Here is an 18,019-nt window from a genome sequence, read left to right on the forward strand (position 1 = left end):
ATCTTTCTTTAATACACTTTACAATGTGGGTATATGTCAATGCATTGCATTGCATCCCATAAATGTAACTAGTTAACAAAGATAAAATAAAATAATAATTTTAGGAGGAAACAAATGAAACATGGAAGCCAAATCTGCTTAAATCTACTCACCCGCCCAAGTAGTCATTCATTCATTCATTCATTCATTCATTCATTCATTCCTCCCTCTTTGTTTGTTATTGGTTTTTTAGTTTTTCAAGACAGGGTTTCTCTGTAGCTTTGGAGCCTGTCCTGGAATTGGATTAGTAGATCAGGCTAGCCTCGAACTTACGGAGATCCTCCTGCCTCTACCTCCTTAGTTCTAGGGTTAAAAGCCTGCACCACTACTGCCTGGCTCATTCCTCCCTCTTTCCAGTCATCTGTGCCTCCATCTCTTTATTCACCATAGTTAGATAAAAGTTAGATAGACTAGAAAACAAATGAATCCTTGGAAGATTAGCTAAGGGATTCACCCAGAGGCCAAGAAACTGACAGTGTATGATGTAACAGGGGCCTGCACTTAGGATGTAACCATGGTTGTTTTTATAAAGAATCATGGGATATCTTATCTTTAAAAAGGGCTTAACAGGACTGCTACTGAGGACCAAATTTAGGTCCATAGTCCTTCCACAGCCAGGGTTTGTGTTGATGCCTATGGCTCCTGATACCATGGAAAGCCATGCTAATGCCAGGAGCCTGGTCTGAAACCTGGAACCAAGTTGGTGTCCAAGGGCCACCCTGCCATGGATCTCAGTGGTCTGTGCTGTCACCTGGGGCTATAGTATCATTTGGGCCCAGGTCAATGCTATGGGACATGTCTGGGTCTGTAGACCAGCAGCAGCCAGGGGCTGGGTTGATGTCCATGGCTCTTGTTGCCACAGGAGGCTGAACAGATACCCAGGGTAGACCATGTTGGTACCTGATAGCCTTTTTGCTGCCAGAGCTGATTTTGGTGGCCTGTGAGGCCACCGGGGCTATGGTGATGTCCTGCCCTGAGCTGCTGCTGAAAGCCGTGTTCCTGCTATAACTGGGGTCTGTGATAATATCCATGGCCTGGGGGTCATAGGAACTATTTGTGTTGAACATTCAAGAGCCATACTGAGCCTGTCCTGCCCCTCTTTGGCCCTGGGGTAGCCTGCCCTGTCAGCAGAAGAGCTGACCCCTGCCCCATGGGAGAACTGGCCCCTGAACTCAGGGGAGATGGCCCCACCCCTCATCACAAATATGGGAGAGCTGGTCCCAATGGTATGGCCCTAAGAGAGCTGGCTCTGCCCTTGCCTGAGTAGGTCCCAGGGAACTGGACCAACCAGCTCAGCTACAACTCAGACCCACATCCTGGACTTGGGTTAGCCAACCCTAACATCTATCCTAAATGACCTGCTAGAGTGTGTGAAAGGACAGGTCCTCCAGAAAGATAGCGGCAGGATCTCCATGACTAGGGGCAACAGCATGATATACACGAAGAGTTTTGTAGAGGGTCTAGTGATGATGGTGTGCCAGAAGCTTTGAACCACACCAATGACTCATTGCAATGAACAAAAGGGCATACTGTGTGACACACAGTAGCTCCTGATGCCACTAGGATGAATGAAGATGTGTTGCAAAAATGGAGGAATGAAGTGGTTTTTGTTCATTTGTTTTGTTTAGCTTTTAATTAATTTGGAGGAAACATGCTGCAGGAGTGAGGGGCAGATATGGAGGGACTGGGGGGGGTGAGCAGAGTTGGGGCACATGTTGTGAAATCCTCAAAGAATCAATACAGAATAATGTTTAAAAATTTACAAAAAATGGAGAGGGGTGGGAAAGTCCAAGATGGAAGTCAATTCTCACTTTGAAGAAGCACAATCCCAAAGAAAATGGGAAACTTGGCCTCCACTATTACCAAGAATCACAAGGGATAATTCCACACAACAAAGACTGATGGGATTCCACCACAGTGTTAGGGCAGCCATGACTGGGACCAGAATCAGCACAAGATATGCCAAGACCAAGCTCTCAGTACAAAGGAGATTTATTTGCCCCAGAGGGACAAAGGACTGGCTCTGGACAGAGAGGACACAGATGTAGCCCTTAGACAAATGGCAGTTTATAAAAGGAAAGGGGGAAACCTGTGTTAGGATGAGGTGTTTAATTTTAACTGGGCATGTTAATTATGTGAGCAATGGGGGCTTTTGATTGCTGGACCTTGGTAGTCACCTCAGAAGGAGGAAGTGGCCAAATGCCGGAATAGACCTTGGGGGCTAGCTTTAGAATGTAATCTAATGGTTTAGTTAGAGGAAACAGGAGAGAAGGGTCAAGGGCAAAACCTTTTGTTGACATGTTTGCCATGCTCAGGCCTGTGTTTGCCATGTTGGGCCTGCTAGAATGTTTCAGATGAGTCTCAGCTCTTCCAAGGTTCCCTCCCACACACCAGCTTCCCTGCCTCTTTTCTAGCTGCAGTGATCATGGAGGTCTGCTCCTGCAGTTTCTCAGGATCCTGTCAATGACCTGGGGGGTATACCCCAAGCAAACCTCCTCAACTCTGCTGATGAGTCACTGCAGTTTAGCTGAGCCTTCATCAACAGGACTCTCACAACCCTGGCCCACAGCTGGGACCTGGGGCTAAGAAGATGAGCAGCAAACACACTGCTGAATCCCTGTCCGGTCCCCACCCCCAAAGTTCCCTGTCTGATGGGGAAATGGAAATGAGGCAGAAGAAATCTCCTGTAAAGGCCCCCGGGTCACTTTCTGCAAACCCACAGAGCCTCAGCCACAGGGAAGGTAGAGACCCTGCTGTGAACTGGGCTGTGACAGGATTCTTGAATCAAGGGGAAGTATATTACAGCTACTTTAGGTTTATACACATGTGTACCACCTTGTTTTGTTTTCTTCTTTCGAAATCACTGCCTTACCCAGCCCCCATATCCTATACACAGGATAAGTGTGCAGGTGGATACTGGGACTTGAACGTGGGTCCTCTGGAAAAGCTGTCACTGCTCTTAATGACTGAGCCATATTTCCAGGCCCCAGCCCTGGAATTCTTTACACTGTGTCTCAATTTAAAAATTAAAAGCACCAACAAAGTGTTCTGATGAACAGTTCATGAACCCAGCCCCTGAGCTGGGGAAATGCTTGTACTCCATCTCCACTTGGTCCTGATGCCCTGAGAGGAAGCATTATAGCTCCCAGATTATTTTTTCCCATAAGTCATTTAATAATATTTTCTGCTCCTAATGACTATTATGACAAGCAGCAAATTGGTAATTGCAGCCATCTAAGAACATGCACAGGGCAGATTTGCAGGATTAATGACCGAAAAAAGTTAAATTTAGGTAATGCCTCCCAGTTGGCAGTCAATCCTGCACTCAGGTCCAGTTGAATTTGTCTCCAGGGAGGGGGAAAAAAAGGCAAGTAAAGCTACTAATGCAGAAGGTCTGAGTAAATTTCTAGTTCTCTTTCTCTCTCTCTTCCATGCTCTTTCCCCTCTCTCCCTCCCTATTTTCCTCCTTTCTCTCTGTCCATCTCTCTTCGTCTCCTCTTCCTCTCTCCATGTCTCTCCCTCTTCCACTACTCCAAGTGTGGTGAATATTCTTATACAGTCTGCATAGATAATAAGAGACAGTTGTTGGGGTCAAGGCTGAGTCAAGCAGCTTCCATGGAGCTGTATCTTCCACAGCAGCCAGATGCTAAAATACTCAAGGGAGATGGATGTTGCTATGAAAATGGCCTTTGAAAATGTCCAGCAGATGTTGGAATAGCTTCTGATCCTCCAGCAAAGCACCAGCATTTTGGTTTGTATTTAGAAGCTACTTTGCACATTAAACAAAAAGATTCCAATGCAAAGTCACCCTCTGCTCAGCCAGGGGCTGGCACAGCAAGGGGGCTGTTGCAGATTAACCTGGAGGAGGGAATGGGAGGATTTCCTTCCAGCCCCTGGGTCTTCTCAAGCACAGGTGGAAATGCTGACTGCATTTACATTTCTTTCCTTCTTCCTCTCAATCCCTCCTCTCCTCCGCCCCCCTGTCTGCTTCTATTGTAAGTTAACTATACATATGAAACAGCATCATCAGTCAATTCAGTGTCAAGGAACAGGGAGTTATCTCCTTGGCAGCCTCTTCCACTGAGAGGGTGGCTTTGACTGGAGAAGCAGTTATCTGATAGAGGTCTAGGAAGACCCTCCATCCTGTCCTGCTTTAACAAAGATAAGAAAGAGAAGAGGGGGAGAAGATCTGCTGCCTATATCTGTACATCCAGCTGTTGGGTGTGCAGGGCAACATGGCTGCCTCTCCACCTATCCAGTCCATCTGACTGCAACTGTAAACCCCTGAATAAGTCCAGCCTGCCACCCTTGAGAATCAAACTCTGACATTGCTGTATGTTAGAAAGTTGCCACAAACATTGGTCTGCTTACAGCTTTGGCTTTAACTTTTCTTGAAACAAAATGTGTTTTTTTTTTTTTAATATAATCATGTCTTTTTAAATGAAAACAAACATTTACAGACAATCTTTGGGAATTTGGGCGTCGTTCTTTCCAAACTACTTCCTGCTGGTAAGGGGCGCTGTCATGGGGGATTCTAAGAAGCTGCAGAAATCCTGGGTTTTTAAAGACTATTCTAATAGGGCAAAACGGGAGGGCAGAGGGCACATGGTCTTGACTGTCAACAATTGGACTGTGAGATTAAGGCAGCCTGGCTCAGCTCTGTGAGTCTGCAGGGCTGCTTCACAGAGATGAATGAGATGTGAACAGTACCTGAATGGGAAAGACCTATCCCAGTGTGAACAACACCATCCAGTAGGGAGCTCCAGTGGAAACAAGGTGGCAAACATAGGCATGCTCTCTCTCTCACTCTTCCTGTTTACCATGAGTTGAGCCACTGAGCTCTACCACACTCCCCACCATTCTACCCTGTTTATCTCCATAGGTCCAAAAGCAAAGGAGCCAAGTGACCACAGATGAAAATCCCTGAAACTGTGGCTAAAATAAATTACCTCTCCTTAAGTTACTTTGCTCAGGAATTTTGTCATTACAAAGAAAAACTGACTAATGAAGAGCACATCTCTGAAAGCCACAAGACCTAAATTAAGTCCAAATTTTATCTTGCTCTGCCACATGTGCTTTGGCCAACACAGTCTTGTTGAACTACAGTGCCATGTTGCTGTATAGCCTTGATTATGGATATTTTCCCAGTTCTACCCATCTTTGACCATTGTGAACTCTTCTAGGACCTTAGTTAGTCTAAACCTAATGCCAAAATATGCAAGGAATACACACAAGTGAAAGTAGAAACATAGTTTAAACATTTCACTAAAAGTCCATTAACCACTGGAGGATGGTAAGAAGTAAAGCTAGAAGACAATTAGAACAATAGCAGAATTACAGAAGTCATTTGAACTGTCATCAGTGTAAGTGCAAACATACTAAACCTCTCCTGTCAAAATGTACAGATGTAACTGTAAAAATGTTACAGTGACTAACGGGTATGATACTATACTGGCTGGTTTTATGTATGCAAGCTAGAGTCATTGGAAATGAGAAAATGCCTTAATAAAATGAAGTTATAGCAAGGTTTGTAGGGTATTTTCTTAATTAGTGATTGATGAGGGAGGGCCCAGCCCATTGTAGGTGGGGTCACCCCTGAGTTTTATAAGACAGCTGAGCCAGCCATGGAGAACAAGCCAGTAAGTACCCCCTCATGACCTCTGTATCAGTTCCTGCCTCCAGGATTCTGACCTGCATGAGTTCTTGCCCTCACTGTTTTGATGATGAACTATTAAATGAAACTGAGCAAAATAAACCCTTTTCTCCCCAAGTTGCTTTTGGCCATGGCATTTCATCACAGCAATACTAACCCCAACTAAGACAGATATAAACAGTCCTGCTAGATCCAAAGACACCAAAGGGCTGATGGTGAAATAAGGAGAAAAGATGTTTCATAGGAACCAAAAAGGGAGCAGAGCCATACTTCAAGCAAAACAAACCCTAAATCAAAAAGTTTATGAGACAGAGAAGAACACAGCATACTAATAAAAGGTTAAATGTACCAAGAAACATTGCAATTAAAATGTGCATACACTAGTAACTCCGGGAAAACATATGAAGCAAAGGTCAGCAGGACTGAGGAAATACAAAAGAAATGTAACACAGTAGTTGTAGTTTTCAATATTTTCTTCTTTTTAACATTAAAATTTCTTTTAATTTGAAGTTTTTAAAATTCTTTTTGAGAATTTCTTACATGACTACTGAATTTATATCATGTCTTCCCTTCCCTCTACTGCCTCCAAATCCTTCCACATCCCTCAAGTTCATGACTTCTTACTAGTTATTATTGTTACAAATGTATGCACATACATTATTCAGATACATTGTCTTAGTCATTATTCTATCGCTGTAAAAGGACACCATGACCAAAGCAACTTTTTATAAAATAAAGCATTTAATTAGAGGTTTGTTTACAGTTTCAGAGAATCCATTAGTACATTATCATCATGACAGGAAGAAGGCAGTAGAGCAGTAGCTCAGAGCTCATCCTGATCCACAAGCAGAGAGAGAGAGAGAGACAGAGAAAGAGAGAGAGAGAGACTGGTCCTGGCATGAGTTTTTGAAACCTCAAAGCTCACCCCTAGTGACACACCGCCCCTTCAACAAGATCATACCTCCTAATCCTTCCCCAAACAGTTCAAATTTGGAATGAACCATGCAAATATATGAGCCTATAAGGCCCTTTTTTTTTTTTTTTTCAAACTTCTACATGCATTTAGTGTTGCTCTTAAGTATGTATGTCCCAGGAGACCACTTGGTATTGGATAACCTGTCAGGGGGCTGGTTCCTAGAAAAAAAATCAATTCTCTCAGCAGCCAACTATTGCCTGCAGTTCCCTTTTCTTCACAGAGGGGTGGGCCTTGTGAGATTAATCTCCTCATCCACATTAGCATGCCCACTGGAGTTGTCATTATGCAGGTCTTATCTATATTTAAGGAACCACTTTAAGCCTGGTCACAAATTCTCAATAAATTCTGAGAGATAGAAATCACAGAAAATATCATTTCTAACTACAGCAGTAAGAAGCCAGAAATCAACAATAGGAGGAAGAGCAATAGCTTTACAGATGTAAACATTCCCACAAAAAACAAGGAGGCCATCAAATCATCAGTCTAATTTTACAACTTCAAAGAACAAGACAAAGGGAAGAAAAACGAAAACCCAGGGCTGGCAAAAGGAAATAAATGATAGATATCAGGGCAGATTTAAGCACACATTAGAAGCATCAATATACTATGTCTAAAGAGGGTTTATTTATAGAATATAAGAATGATACAACAAATGAATGTCTGTCAGTGTAATATACCACATTACAAGAGTGAAAAGAATACTGCATGGCAGCATACATGATATGTAAAGGCACTTACAAGTTCTTGCAGTTTTCATGATTAAGACATTAATAAAGGGCTGGAGAACTGGTTCATTGTTAAATGTACATGCTATTCTTTACAGAGGGTCCTCATTTGTTTCCCAGAATCCATGATAAGCCACTTACAACTACCTTTAAGTCCTGCATCAGGACAACTGATCCCAGAATCCATGATGGGCAGCTCACAACTACATTTAACTTCTCATCAGGGGTATCTAATGTACTGTTTTGGCCTCCACAGGTACATGCACTCATGTGCATGAAAGGTTTGAGCAGAGACCATAACAGGCTGCTCAGTCTTCTCTCAGGGAATCAGGCTTCCATTTCAGGCTCCTGAGACTGAACCATTTCTAAAGAAGAGTCACGAACAAAGGACAGTTAACCACTGGTGCCCGTAACCACAGGGACAAGGGAGATAGGACATAGTAAGCCTGGCTCACTGAGCCAGCCCCCATAATTAATGGCTCAAGGTAATAACCAAATAAAGACAAAGTCTGGAACTTGCCCAGGCCTGCCCCAAAATGGATAACCATAGCCCTGACCAACCCCTGACTAGCCCTGGACAATTAGAATATAATAATATGATTGTCACTTGCCTATCATATCTAAAATGACCTAACTGCCCTAGGAACTCCCCTTAGTTAGGCTTAAAAGGAGCTCACACACCTATCTTGGGGGTCTCCACCATCTTGCCCTTGTATGGGATGGTGGGCCCAAGCATGCTGGAAGCTTTCTTGAGATAATAAATGTTCTTGCTATTTGCATACATGGATAGTAGTCTTTTGTGGGATTTCTCCAGGCCCTAACAGTGTACATACCCATAAACAGATTCACATAAATAAAAATAAATCTTAAAAAAAGACACCAAGCAGTGAATCTCTGTGACTTTGAGGCCAGCCTGGTCTATAGGATGAGTTCCAGGACAGCTAGCACTGCTACACAGAGAAACCCTGTGTAATAAACCCTGGAAAATAAATAAGTAAACAGATAAATAAGTAAAAATAAAATAAATAAAAAAGATACTAAATAACAAAGTAAGACTAAAAGGACATAATGAAATCTTCATATGGAAAGAACTCACAAAAATGTCATATAAAATGCTCAGAGCTCTACCTCTAATGACAAATACTATTTGACAGCATCAATGAAGTAGACAAAGTTTTAAAAAAAAAATGTTTACCAAGACACATTATCAAGGCCTGGGGCATAGCTCTGTGGTAGAGTGCTGGGCTAATGTGTAAAAGACATTGGGTTCGATCTCCAGCACCACAAGAAGGGGGGGAGGGGGAAGAGGATAAGAGAGATTCTCAACAAAGAAAAAGTTAATTCACAAAATCATAAAATACAAAAAGCATTTTATGAAAAAATGTTGATAAGAGATAAACATTCAGGAAATGTAGAGAACTTTTAAAAAGTCCACAATATTTTTTTAAAGACTGGTTCAAAAGTGTGCTAAGAACTTGAATAGACATTTTCATCAACAAATTATACCAAAGGGTACCAATAAGCTATGAAAAGATGATGAATTTGGCTAACCATTAGGAACATAAATCACAGGATGTAGAGAAATCTGGACCTTTCTGCAAATGGAGTGACAACAATCAATACAGACAAAAGGTGGGTACTGTATCTGATCCAGTAACTGTACTTTCACTGAAGTGAAAGTGAGCCTTAGTCACCAAAGTTAAAATGAAGACCAGGTGTGTTGTCATACACCTGATATTCCATCACTCCAGATCAGATGTTCAAGGCCCAACTGGAGCTACATAGATTCCAAAACGACAGTTTGAGCTAAACAAGGCAGAGAATGAATACATAAACAAGACGTGTTACAGATAGATGTTTGTCAACTTTCTATTACTCAACCAAATACCCAATTTAACTAGTTTGTAAAAAGAAAGGGGGTTTTGAGTTGTGGTGCTTGACTACATGGTTTCATCATTTTTGGACCTGTGGTAAGGTGGTCATCATGACAGTAGTGCATGGTAAAACTGTTCACCCACAGTTAGGTGCAAAAGAGATGAAGAGGAAGCAGATGGAGTCCCAGTATTCTCTTCAAGGGCTTGCCCTCAAGTCAGAAGATCTTCAACTTGGCCATACCTCAGGTAGCCTCACAATGCTGTGCAAATGGAAATTAAGCCTTTGGGTAACATATCAGATCCAAACTGGAGCAAGAGTGTAATGTTACTCAGCCTTAAAAAGGAAGAAATTATGACAGATACAAAAGCAATGATGAAACCTGAGTGCCAGAGAAAGAGCTTAGAGAAAGCATTGGAGGAACCAGGCTTGTTAAACACATGGTCCTATTTTCTTCAAAGGAAGGAAATGTCTGATGCCTGGTCACCTGGAAGGTAGATGTTGACTAACAATTTGGTGATCTGTTTGTTGTGACATGGTGCCACCCTTTCTGAATCTCCCAATATCCTGAGCATTGTTTATGCCCTTATCCTGAGCTTAGTCTTTCAGTAAATAGAATACATCCATATGAAAGATATTTCATGTACTTTGCATGTTCCACCGAAAGAATCTGTCTTTATGTCTATTATAAATCCTCCTTAGGCCCTTATTCTGAGCACTGTTTATAGAACTCATACTTACTGTAAAGGCCACAGGTGCTTTCTCACTTTGCTTAAAGCTTTGTTGTGAAAATTGTCATGTGGAAAACTCTCCAAAGACCAGTGTGCTTAAATATGTAAGAAAAATAAACTGTGAGGTCAGACTATAGAAGCCAACCACCTGTAAAATGGTCCTGATCCAAGTTTCATTCATCAACTAGTGTGGATCATTTCCCTGCCATCCATGATGCTTGCAGGGTCCCCAGCACCTGAGGATATTGTACAGAGGAAAATAAGCATTTACAAAAAAAATTATCTGATTCCACTTAAATGCACTTATATGTCTCAGAGACAGTGAGACAATTGTTGCTACGGAATATACAAAGCAATATACAAAGCTAAAAGTCTGAAAAATAGAAACAATGAAATGCAAAAATCTAAGCAGTATAAAAATATAATGATTGACCAGAAAAATCCAATAGACAGAACCTATAGTAATAGGCAGCATCTGTAGTACCAGGTAACCTTCTATAACAACAGAGGTCTTCTGTAGCAACAGACAAAATTAATAGCAGACTCAGAAAAAAATCAACAAGCATAAGGACAGAACACTTAAATTGCAGTTAGAAGAAAAACTAATTTTAGTATAGGGGCAAATTCCAACATTCAAACATAGGAAATGAAGATCTTTCCAACAAAATCAAAAAAAAAAAAAAAAAAAAAAAAAAAAAAAAGAAGCAAAAGACCTGGAGGGATGGCTCAGCTGGTAAGTATTGCTGTTCTTGCAAAGGACTGGAGTTTAGTACCCAGTACATAGAAACTACATGGTAGCTCACAGCCACCTCTAACTCCAGTTCCAGAGGATCTGGTTTCATCAGACACTTTATATACATGATACACAAACACACATAAAATAAAGCAAATAGAATCTTCAAAAAATCAAAAACAATGAAAAAATCTGAGAGCAACAAAGGATAGAAACAGATCATAAACCAGCAAGTACTAATACAATGTAGGTGGATTTCTCAGCAGAATGACCTCCAGGCCAATAGGAAGCAGAATGTAATATTCAACATGTTGAAGAGGAAAGCTGTCAAATAAGAATGCTTCATCTAGCAAGCATACCTTCCAAAATGGAGGAAGACTAAAACCAGATTTACATTACAGGAAGTGTTACAGGGAGATCTGTAAGGTGAAAACAGAGGCTACTCATTAATAACAAAAACACGAAGGCACAAAGCTGAATAGTGTAAGGAAAGAGATTGTACTCAGACTGTCCAGGACCATGATGTACACAGCAACTTTATCCTTACTATAGTGGTGCAGATGAGACAATCAGTACCAACTATAGCCAAAATAAACTGACAGGGAATACACAGAAGAGCATGTAAATTTTGACAGCCAAACTGTGAAATATGTAGGAATGTAAGTGTAGAGTTGCTGTCTAAAAACCAACTTTAAGTTATTATGGGTTTGAAATAGGCTGAATATTGGATGTTCCACAGAAATATCACAGGTACCACAAGGCAAAAATTTTAGCAAAAGCATAAAATAAAAACAGAAGGAATTCAAAACATACCATTGCAGGAAAAAAAAAATAGAGGAAGATATCAATAAAAGACCCACAAACAACCACTTAACAAAATAATAGAATCAGTAAGTCCTTACCTTTCAGTAACTACCTTAAATGTAAATTTATTAAAGTCTCTATTAAAAAGACATAGAGTGACAAAATTATAATGATAAATAGGCCAACTCATCAAGAATATATAACACTTATAAATGTACACACACACACACACACACACACACACCTTGGAATACCTAACTCTACAAAAATAAATATGAAAAGGTTTGAGGAGACATAGGTAGTAATACAGAAAGAGTAAGGAATTTCAATAGTCCACTTTCAGTGACAATTTAAACTAAATGGGTACAAGAAGCACACACAGAACATTCCCTTGCAAGAGCAGCAGAATACATGCTGTTCTCTAACCCTCATAGATTGTCCTTCTGGACAGACCACATGAGTATGCAAAGTAAGTCCTGTAAAATTTTAAAAGGCTGAGGTTGTATCAAGTATCTTTTCTGCTCTTGATGATATGACACTAAGAAATAATAACAAGAAAATTTGGAAAATACACAAATGGGTGAAATTTTTAAAAATTATTCCTGAACATTGAACAATGAATAGAAAACTTAGAAGACATCTAGAGATAGCCATAAAAGAAAATCCCAGGACCTGAAAATTTCATGACTCAATTTTACCAGAAATGTGAAAAACATAGAATATTCCTAAAAATGTGTTGGCTACAGCAAAAGCCAATCTGTTTTTTAAGATATTTTTGTTTTTATCTTGAGTACATGAGTGTGAGTGTATTTATGCGCCTGTGTGTATGTATGTGTACCAAGTGCATGCAAAACTCAAAGATGCCAGAAAAGGGCATCAGATCCCCTGGAACTGGAGCTACAGATGGTTGTGAGTCACCATGTAGAGTTGAGAACCTAAACCATGTCCTCTGCAAGAACAGCTAGTGTTCTTAACTACTGAGTCATCTCTGCAGTCCATAGAGATGGGGAAGGGGAAGTGTTAATAATGTTTATAGCTATAAATGTCAAATAAACACAAATACTCAAAATACTAAAAAAGGAACAAAATAAGCCCAAAGTTAGTGGAAAGAAAACAAGGGTGGAAATAAATAAAATCAAGACCAGGAAAAACCAACCAAATGAAGAAAGAAAAATTTAAATATCAAATTTCTGAAAATACAAATAATACTGAAAACTTTGACTAAGAAAAAGAAAAGACTCAAGTAAGCAAAACCACAAATGGCACCGTAGCACCAGCAGAGATCGATACATTGGCTAATCTAGAATAAGCAGATAAATTCCTAGACACATACTCTGACCATACTGCACCATAAAGAAAGAAATCTGAGCAGAACAAGTGAGGAAATTGTTTTGTCAGCAAAGCCACTCCACAACAGAAAGCCTAAGATCTGATAGCTCCATAGCTCAACTTTTACAAACACAAAGACCTAATATCCTAAAAGTTTTCAAATATTAGAATAGGAAGATATACTCTTAAACTCTAAGAGAGGTCAATATGACCCTGACACCAAAGCCAGACCAGGATTTTACAAGAAAATACAAAGAATTTTTTAATGTCTTATAGGCAAACTCTTACTAATATTTTTATTTATTTTATTAATATTTTTCACTTATTTTACATCCTTGCACAGTTTTCCTCCCTACTTAATCTCCTATTCTTTTCCCCTGACTCCCATCTACTCCCTTCCCATCCACTCCTTGTCCATCTCCATTTAGAAAGGGGCAGGACTGAATTCCTCCCCCTGCACCAAGGCTGGGAACAGATTCCCAAAAACCAGCTAAGCACCAGGGACAGGTCCTAATGTCACTGCTAATAGCCTTACAAAGAGACCAAACTACACAACTGTAACACACATGCAGAGGGCCTAGGTCAATCCCATGCAGGCTTCCTAACTGCTTTCCCAGAGTCTACAAGACACACACCCCCCCTCAGGTAAGGTGTCTCTGTGGATTCCTCTGCCATGACCTTGAGCCCCCTGGCTCATACAATCCTTCCTCCCTTTCTTCAGGAGGACTCCTGGAGCTCAGCCCAATGCCTTTGTTTTTATAAGTTGGATAGAGTTTCTATAATGCCAATTAGGGTACTCACCCTTTAGGCCAGTTCAGTCACTTTCTCCACTATTGCTAGGAGTCTTAACTGGGGTCATTCTTGTGGATTCCTTGGAGTTTCTTTGGCACCAGGTTTCTTCCTAACCCTTAAATGGCCCCCTCTATCAAGATGTCTCTTTCTTTATCTTCCTCTCTGTTCAGCCCCCAAACTGCCTACTGTGCCCAGAAGGCCAACCTGCTCCCTCATAAAATATCAATGAGCAAATCTAATTTTTTTAAAAAAAATTAGTGCCAAATTCTGCATTCTGTAAGATGCAGGAAGAAAGAAATACCAGCATCCTCACAGCACTTTAGGAAGGATGGGTATAAAAGTAATATGAAGGGAATGTACAACCAACATCCCTGGCTTCATTTCATTTCAAGTCCTTAGGTTAATAAAAGTTTAACTTACAGTGTGGAATGTTTTCTATATTTCCCTGTAATTACAGAAATTATGCAGCCTCTGAGCTCAGAGGAACAAGATGGGGACTTATGTTTTTTTCTGTTTAAGTATTTATCAAATAACAATGAAGCTATGGTACTATATGCTTTCCCATTAGTTGCTGGGTTAGTTTTGCTTTGTTGCAGTTTCTGAAGGCTGTTTGCATGCAGCTGTGAGAGCAACAGAAGATTATCCAAATGGAGAATTCCATATCTTCTTCATCCTTTCCTCCAAGAGTAAATCAAATCACATTGGCCAGTATCTTCCTCCACCTCCTCCTCTTCACTCTTGTACACCTGTCATCTTAGTAAACAGAAGGCTGAGGCAGGAGGATCATGATTTGTGCAATCTGTGCTACAAATTACAAAGTCAGATCCTACCTGAAAAACAAAACAAAAACAAAAACAAAGCAACCTACTAGGAACTGACAAGATGGCTCAAAGGTTAAGGGCACTGACTGCCTTTCCAGAGAACCCTGGTTCAATTCCCAGCACCCACATGCCAGATCACAACTGCCTGTACCTCCAGTTGCTGGTAATCTTACGCCCTCTTCTGGCCTATAGAGGCATTGCATGCACATGTGCATATCCATACACACAGAATAAAAATTGAAAAATAAAAAATAAATCAATAACAAACAATGGTTATGTGTCTAGTTCTTGTATGTTAGCTACATTTGCACTTCATCTGCTTTGTGCCTTACCACAATCTGAACCCCTAACTTTTTTTGCAAGTAAGAATTTTCAAGGACCCTACCTACATCTAAATGTCACATTTCAAAACATGTCATGACATGCTTCAAAGCAAGGACTTCTAATATGGACCCTGATTGACCTCTCCTTAATTAAGGTCTTAAATTGTACACACTGGTTCACTAGGCTAGGCTTTCAGAAGAAAATGCCTGCTTAGCTGCTTGAAACATGGACAGCTGGGGTCATTCCTAAGTGGCTCTGAAGAAACTTAGAGAATGGACATGATCCTTGGCAGATGCTGTCAAAACAAGAAGGTGAGCCAGCAAGGGTGAGGAAGAGAATGTCTGTTCTGAACCAAGCTGCAGCTGACTGCTGGTGAGTGGGCTGACGAACAGTAGGTTTGGGTGGGACAGCAAAGAGAGTGTCAGACTAATGACAGATGACTCAAAACAAGGTAGCCAGAAACAGGACAATCTCACATCCACAAGGAACCCATGTTAGCACCCACTGAGACTGGGAAATGTGGCCCTTTGGCCATCCCTAACCTCACTCCAGCAGGGCTTGCCATGTCTCAGACACAGGTCACAGTCTCAGCTCCTGAGGCAGGCTAGCATTTGTTATGCCACAACAACTGCCAGTGTGGGCCTGAGACCTCAAATCTTTATCCCCACCATGAGTTCTGTCAACAAGGATCACAAATGCGTGTTTCTGATACCATAGTCCAGCTTGATGAGAGTGAACCTGAGGTACAGGTTAGTGACAAATTGGGTGGAAATCTTAACACAAAACAACCATATGGGGCTGGATTTTTCAGGACTGACATTGCCAATGATTAGTTGTGTAGTTTCCACCTTGGATCATCTTGTAGAATATAGAGTACCCAGATCCACGTGAATTTTATATAAGCAAAGAATTTTATGTAAGTTTTCTTGCATGGAGAACATGCTTCAGCTAACAAATGACCTACTGCTCACCTCAAGTGCAAATTTAACTGGGCCTCCTGCATGTTATTCACCCTAACCTGCAAATAGCTCCCCAACTCAGTTTCCTTTCTAACTTGTTTCCAAGTGGCCACCACCACTGACTCTGGATACTCGAGGAACACCTGACTGGTGTGGGCTCAGGACAGTGATCAGGTAGAGCTGACCGTCTGAAGCTTCAAGAGTGAGCTTGAAGGAATACTCTTCGTGACTTCTCCATGCTCACAGTTCTCAGTGTCACATGTAGAAGGGGTGAGATTTAAAAATGGCCTCCTGTCTTTCCCCATCTCCAGGCTCCCTGCTTATTCTTTCCTTCCCTGACCCCAGGGCTCTTTGTTGGCTATAAAGCAGCACCCCTTATTTCTCAGCTGGAAGATACAAGCAGAAAAGGCACAGTGTGCCTTTCATCTAACATCCTGCTTTGAATGGGCTAGGGGAGGAAATGCTACTGATTTAAGAGATCTCCCCGGAGTTCCTTCAGTCTGCTCACCCTTACCCCTTTGATTATGGCAACCCCCTTAACTACCACTGGCACGTATACTACCACACAGCTCCTTCTGTGCCCGTCCTGTTCCACCTTCCTGCCTAACTGTGTGCATGCACTGGTAATCTTTTATTATGTCATCATGCATTTTAGCGTGTGATGGCTATTATGTTTTAGAGGCCCCCATTTAGATTTATGGAGTGAATGAGAAAAGCACTTTTTTTTTTTTCGAAATGCAATCTAATTAATCTGAGTGCATTTGTATGCCTATTAAAATTCACCTGTCTGGGTTTTTCCATTTATCATGATTATACTGAGAAAGGGGCTGCCTCTGTGTTTAATACCAGATGATCTATCATCACGATGCTTTCAGTAATGGTGCATGCTCAATGGACAGTTCTGTGTGATCAACCCTCTGGGTTCATATCCCAAGGATGCCGCCAAAGCTCTCCTTGTGTACAAGAGACGCGAGGACAGACTGGGATAGCATGGGACAAGCCATTTGATTGCAGATGATAGTGCCCTTGATTCTTCAGCCTGTAGCCCAAGCCCATTGGTAGGCCAAGGAAGGGGATCCCTTGGAGTCAGCAGCCATTGGTACACAGCATTAGATATGGGGCAACAGGCATGTGGCCTAGTTTGCCTTCCCATACCAAAGCTGTAACAAGTTCCCTAATCATCACACACTGGAGGACAGCTCTGCTCATCTGTGAGTTTGTACTCCTACAATTAGAAAACACCAACCTGATCCGAGATGAAGCTTAACTACAGCCATAAACTCAGGAAGGGAGACACTGTGTTTCAGGGGAAACCCTAGGATGAGAAGGCTGAGTCCACAGAAACTCAGTCTCTGGGTGACCACTCACAAAGAACTAGAGTGCTGAGCCCACTTGAAAAACAGTGGAGCTGGGTGCTCAGTGGAATTAACCTGAGTTTGCAACTGACCAGCTCCTCTGGCAAACTAGAGATGCATCATGGGTGGGTAGCCTCACCTCCTGCCTGCATCCCTTCTCCCCTACAGGGTGCAGACATGCATTTTTAGCAGCTGAAACTTCAGAAGTCTGCAAAAGGCTCCTTACACATCTTCACTCCCACTGAGCCCACAATGGACTGTCTCCAACGAAAATTCCAGACTCTTGCATTGGCCAAAAGATCCAAACACCCCCAACTTCAACTGTGATCCGTGCCTAGTATGACCCCAAATAACCAAATACACAACTCTTAAAGCAAATTCATGACAACTTCCGCAGGTCTCATGTGCTCCTTTGGAGCAATCAGGTTTACTAAGAGATGCAGAAAGTGTGCAAGCTCCTCTTGTGTTTGAGATAATGGAGATTCAGAAGAAGATGATGTGGGCAAGAAAAAGACTTTGAGTAATGTGGTCATCAGAAGTTCCTTTGGTCCATGTTTTTTGAGTCAGGGAGAAAGCTGGGTGTTAACAGGTCTTTAGCAGCCTTTAGCACTTACTGGGGTGTGTGTTTGTTAACTTAATAAAAACAAGTAAATCATTTTCTAGGGTTGTGTACACGTGGAAAACACTGAAAGTGGACTGTGGTGATTAAAGTTTGAGAAACTGCAATCTGATGACAAAAAAAAAAAAAAAAAAACACTTGTTATGACCCTGAATTCATCCTTGGGCTATCTGCCCAGGGTTATCAGCTGGTGGGGGTAGGCAGAGCAAGGAATGATGAAGTGCCCCATCTGAGCCCCAGAACTGAAAGACATCCTCTCAAATCATGAATAGGCAGACCCCCCAAAG

General features: G+C 41.5%; 1 protein-coding gene across 1 annotated transcript in view; it reads left to right on the plus strand.

Annotated features, from left to right (window-relative positions):
• Positions 1-1,220: 1,220 nt before the first annotated feature.
• Positions 1,221-18,019, plus strand: part of LOC127214623 (uncharacterized) — a 124,482-nt gene continuing 107,683 nt past the window's right edge. The window contains exon 1 of the mRNA XM_051174959.1: positions 1,221-1,265. Coding sequence (XP_051030916.1) covers positions 1,221-1,265 — 45 coding nt within the window. The remainder of the gene's footprint in view (positions 1,266-18,019) is intronic.

The sequence above is a fragment of the Phodopus roborovskii genome, unplaced genomic scaffold, assembly GCF_943737965.1.
Source record: "Phodopus roborovskii unplaced genomic scaffold, PHOROB, whole genome shotgun sequence".
Lineage (NCBI taxonomy): Eukaryota > Metazoa > Chordata > Mammalia > Rodentia > Cricetidae > Phodopus > Phodopus roborovskii.